The sequence below is a fragment of the Trichosurus vulpecula genome, chromosome 2 (genome assembly GCF_011100635.1).
Source record: "Trichosurus vulpecula isolate mTriVul1 chromosome 2, mTriVul1.pri, whole genome shotgun sequence".
Lineage (NCBI taxonomy): Eukaryota > Metazoa > Chordata > Mammalia > Diprotodontia > Phalangeridae > Trichosurus > Trichosurus vulpecula.
The window spans coordinates 87,640,521-87,645,803 of NC_050574.1; the positions used below are offsets into that span (position 1 = coordinate 87,640,521).

Sequence of the window (5,283 nt, forward strand, 5' to 3'; positions counted from 1 at the left end):
GGTAGCAGGTTTTATCATGAGTTTGATGGAGAAAAATGATGGAAAAAAATTCTGCGTTCATCAGAGTTCTTAAGTCCTCTGAAGTTGTTTGTGAAGTTGTTTATGAATCCCCTGACTCTATTCAAGATTCAGCTTAAACACTACCTTCCTCAGAAAACCTTTTCTGTTCGTTCAAGATGACAATGCCTGCCCCAGTAAGGAATCTTTGACCTAACCTTTATGTATCTTTATGTACACACACAGAGACACACACACAGTCACACACACACACATGCTATTACTGCATTAGAATGTACACATTTTGAAGAGGGATTGTCTTGGTTTTGTTTTTGTTTTTGCATCTCTGAAGTATAGCATGGTATTGGATACATATTGAACACTTAACAGATGACCATTGACTGATTAATTGGTGGAATGATTGAGACCAATTCCTTAGAATGAATTCTTGGAATCAAAGGGATTAATTTGGGAATTTAAAAAGAGAAATGGAGGTCACCAAGAGCTATCATAGCTTCATTAAAAATAAATAATGACAGACTCATGTCATTTCTTTTTCCTTATAGTAGTAGCATAGCTAGATGTGAGCAAATCATTTGTCAATCTCTCTTGCTAGTCTTGTGGATGAGACGGAGAGAGAGGGCCTTGGGCAATAGTTCCCGATCTGTGAACTGCAGATCCCTGTGGGGAGTTGTTTTTCTTTTTCAGTGTAGTCCATGAATTCATAAAAGTGTACTACTGAAAAGAGGATAGATTTTGTTACATGTTTTCTCAATGAAAATAAACTATTAGTACAATGCTTGCAAGCCATAAATAAGAGAGGAGTTGTAGATTTGCTTATCTGAAATCCCAGATCCTAACGCATGGGAGAATTGCTAATAAAAATATTATAAATGCTAGGTATATTGAAAGAACTATATACATGATAGGACTCTAATTTTTATTAAAATCAGCACTGTACTTTAGGGAAATACTATGATATGGCAGAAAGCACGCAGGATTTAGAGTCTGAATTTGTACCCAAGCCTTTCTAATGCTACCACTTACTGTGTGACAATGGGCAAGTCAATTCCCAAATTGAGCTTCCATATCACAATTTGTAAAATGGAGAGAATAATACTTATATGTTCTGTCTTACAGGGGCACTATAAAGAACATGCTTGTAAACAATCCTTTGAACTATAGCAAAGTGAGTTATTTATAGGAATCTGTTAATAATTCAATAAACATTAAGATCTCACTGTGTGATGACTGAAGTGATAACCTGGGTGGATTAGTTAGATTACACAGCATTCTCAAGTTCTGGTCCACTCTTGATTTTGGAGAGAGTTTGGAGGAGGGGGTAAGAGACTGAAAGGAAATCACCCGGATCAATCTTAAGAGGCTCCTGGGAGGAGTCATCAGAACTTCAAAAGATCTAGTCAGTGTACATAGAGGGATGATTGAGGCAGGAGCTGATAGAGATGTTCTTTAGGCTAAACTGAATCAGCTGATCAAAGATAATCCTAAAGACAGGGACAATGACTTTCCCCCCTTCCTTTCTTCCTGCCTAGGGAGAAGTTAGATGTTCATGTGTCCTAGTCATGCTCTCTCATTACCTACTTCCATTGACTCTTTTAGACTGATATGGTGGCTTTTCTCCTTTCCCAAATGTTTAATTTCTGTTTTGGTTGTTAAACTATGATAAAGTTACTGGTCACCAAATGACTCAGACTGTTTAATATTGTATACTCAGATAGTGATCAGGAAAATAGGAGGGATTTCTCCTTTTAGAGACAAGTGACATACCAGCCCAGTAGGACTGGATTCCCAAAGAGAAAGGGAAGGAGGGAATGGTATTTTTTATAAGCAATGCGAAAGTACCCAAAACCCCAGGCCTACTTTTATTTCCATATGCCCTCTCCCCCCTCCCCAAAAGAAGACAGAGCAAGAAGCATCATTATATAGAGAAAAGTCACTGCAGATTTAACTTAAGAGGCCTGATTCAACATGCTTTCCTGATCTTTCTCTTTATTCTTCAATTCTGAACTTAACCAACATGAAATAAGAGGAACATCTCCATATGCAATGAATAGAGAAAAGGGAATTGTACATGAAGCTGTGAGTCTTCACTATACACAATTTTCTTTATAAGAAATAACATGTTTTAAAAGCTGTCTTGCTTGTCCCTTTCTTTCTGAATTTCATTCTCTTATCTTCTACACAGTTTTAAATGTTCCAGTGACTCTCTTTTCTTACTTCAAAAAATCACTTTGATAGCACCATAGTCACCTAGCTTCTTTACCTATTGTCCTTCTCAAAAAAAAAAAATCAAAGGAAAGAAAAATAAAATGCTTCTATCAGGTTGCATATGTAAACATGTAATCCCTATGTTGGCCCTTTCCTAAAATGTATATCTCACTGTTTGACTTAAGCTCATCATTTCTTTGTCTGCTTGACTTTTCAAAAAGCGCAGATGGGAGGATGAAATGAAGATACCACGTAAGCCACATAGACTAATTGGAGGGCATGCAGCACATGTGATGCCTTGATGCTACCATAGCAAGCTAGCAGTTCTCCTAGCTCTGAACTCACTGGTTCTGAACTCATCCCTAGTGGTTAGAGTAGTATCTTAAAATGTGAATTACAACTCAAACAAAACAGAGTGGGTAGTTCTTGGGTTAATTGCTCAATAGTGGGGATGGGACACAATAAACCATCCATACTCTCACATGTAGGACTAAGAGATTCTCATAATCCTAGACAGGTGAATATTGAATCTAATAACTTCAGCTTCATTAGGAGTAGTAAACACTGATTTGTTTCAGCTGAAGTTCAAATTTCTACATCAGTAAGCTTAACATACCTTCAAAGTCTACAATTCTCTAATTCCCTGATTCTCCCAAAGGGCAGAATTAGGAGAATGAGAAAAAGTTTCACAAAGGGAGATTGAGATTTGACATATGGGAAAACTTCCTAGCAATTAGTACTGTCTCAAAGCAAAGTAGTGAGGGTTCTAATAAACTGAGGTCTTCAAACATAGGGTGACTGATGATTTGTCAGTACTGTGGTACAGGGAATTCTTCTTGTAGTTACAACTTGGACTGGATAACCACTGAGGTTCCCCCAACTCTTATAATCAAATATCCAGTTGCAATTTGATGATGTTAGAGGTGTTCTTGTTCATCCTCCCACCCACAGTAGGAAACTCCTCTACAATGCCATGAAAAGTCACATAGCCTCTGATTGCCTCCTGTGAGAGGGTTCAGAGTTAGCCAGCTGAGTTTGCCCCTAAACAACAATTTGATTTTCTACAATTATCACCATTGGTCACTGTAAAATAGTTTCCATAGTGTTGTCAAGTGATATTTTCTAAGATGGATAGCCCTAGACAATGAAGGATCACAGTTTGCTCCCAAGTATAGGAGGCATTCCCCTTCATCTAGTCACAATCCCGGTGTCAGAAAAGCAGTGTTGTAGAGTGGATAGAGAGCTGACCTTGAAGCCAGGAAGAGCTGGGTTTAAGGTCTGCCCTGACACATACCAACTGTGTAACCCTGAGGCAAGTCACCCAACCTCTCAACACTTTGAGAAACCCTATAAGACTATAAGTTTCAGAAATGATACCAATTAGTATTAGTAAAGGAAGTTTCCTTCTCTCAGAGTTCCTTATACAAACACTCATGAATATAGTTCCCATAGCCATCCTGGTCTTAAAAGCTATGGTAATTAAGGCCTCACACAGGGTTTCTCCAATTTGAGCCTTCACACAGTGCACCAACAGTTCCTTAGCACACCTAACACTCGCTCTAGGATCTGTTTGGTCCTCAGGCCATAGATGATAGGGTTCAAGGTGGGTGGAATGACTAAATAAAAATCAGCAAGTAGCACCTGGGTGTGCAGAGGCACTACACCCTGCCCAAACCACTCCACATAGTGGGATATTATCCCAGGAAAATAGTAGAGCACCATGACTCCTACATGTGAGCCACAGGTGCTGAGAGTCTTGAGTCGGGCATCCCTAGAAGAAAGTCTGAACACTGCCTGCAGAATCAGGCTGTAGGAGGTGGCAATAAAGGACACATCAGAACCCACAATGATAGAGGAACCAATCAGACTATAAAGGCTGCTAGGCATATAATCAGCACATGCCAACTTGGCCACAGCCATGTGCTCACAATAGGAATGGGGGACCATGTGTGAGCCACAGAATGGCAGCTGAATCACCATCCAGCTCAGTGGAGTCATGAACAGAATAGCTCTCACCATGATAGCCAGGCCAATCCCCAACATCATCTTGGGTGTGAGGATGGTTTGGTAGTGCAGGGGTTTGCAGATGGCCACATAGCGATCAAAAGCCATGCCTAGTAACAGGCCTGTCTCAACCGCTGTGGCTGCATGGACCACATACATCTGAGCAAAGCAGGCGATGAATGTGATGGCACCATCACCTGTCCAAAAGATGCTCAACATCTTGGGAGCTACAGAGGTTGCCATGATGATGTCGACAGCTGCCAGAATGCACAGGAAGTAGTACATGGGCTCATGCAGAGTAGGGTCGACCCAGATCACAGTCAGAATTAGAGTGTTCCCTACAAGAGCCACAGCATACATAAAGCTCAATGGAGCTGCCAGCCACAGGTGTGCCCCCTCCAGGCCTGGGATGCCTATGAGGATGAAAGAATTATCTGATGTCTGGTTGCAAGGTGATGTCAACATGACAAGGGAGGCTTCTTTCCTGTGGGTGAAAGCAGAAAGCTCTTAAAAAAACAAAGGGCCCAGCTTAGACTCTTATTTCTCCCCAATGTCACCTCCTACTTGATGACTTAGTTATTATTTGGCTTCTAGTTTCTCTGCCAACTAGTAGATACATGGTAAGGAAAGAACAAAAATGTCTCAATTAGCACATGTCCATGAAAAGTAAAGAGATGAAAGGCAGTGGGGTGCTATTTTGTGGATTTCAGTTCACACAGCTGATTAGCATAATATCCTCAGGGATTGAAAGAAATGTTGGACATGACCTCTGGGCCACTGTCGGTGATTTGGAAGATTGCAGAGCACAGGAGACATGCTGCAGGAGTGAAGAAGAGCCAATGTTGTCTCAAGTTTCAAGAAAGGAATGATAATGAAATCTGAAAACTATCGAGCTGTGAGCTTGACCTCAATTCCTCAAAAAAAATTCTACTTTATATTGTGTGAAAAGATGGTCAGTGAATGGCTAGAAAACAGCATTTCTCAAACTGTGGCCCATGGACCTCTGGGGGTCCCTGAGATCCCTTGAGTGGGTATGCAAGGTCGAAATTATTT

At 40.6% G+C, this 5,283-nt stretch overlaps 1 protein-coding gene across 1 annotated transcript; it reads right to left on the minus strand.

The window, feature by feature from the left end:
- Nucleotides 1-3,741: 3,741 nt before the first annotated feature.
- On the minus strand, nucleotides 3,742-4,695 carry LOC118835271 (olfactory receptor 52I1-like). The gene has a single exon (XM_036742464.1). It carries the CDS (start codon nucleotides 4,693-4,695, stop codon nucleotides 3,742-3,744), a length of 954 nt encoding a protein of 317 aa, XP_036598359.1.
- Nucleotides 4,696-5,283: the final 588 nt, after the last annotated feature.

Bases quoted from the DNA above. Each gene is read 5' to 3' on its own strand.
- LOC118835271 (XM_036742464.1), bottom strand. From the start codon at position 4,695: ATGTTGACATCACCTTGCAACCAGACATCAGATAATTCTTTCATCCTC.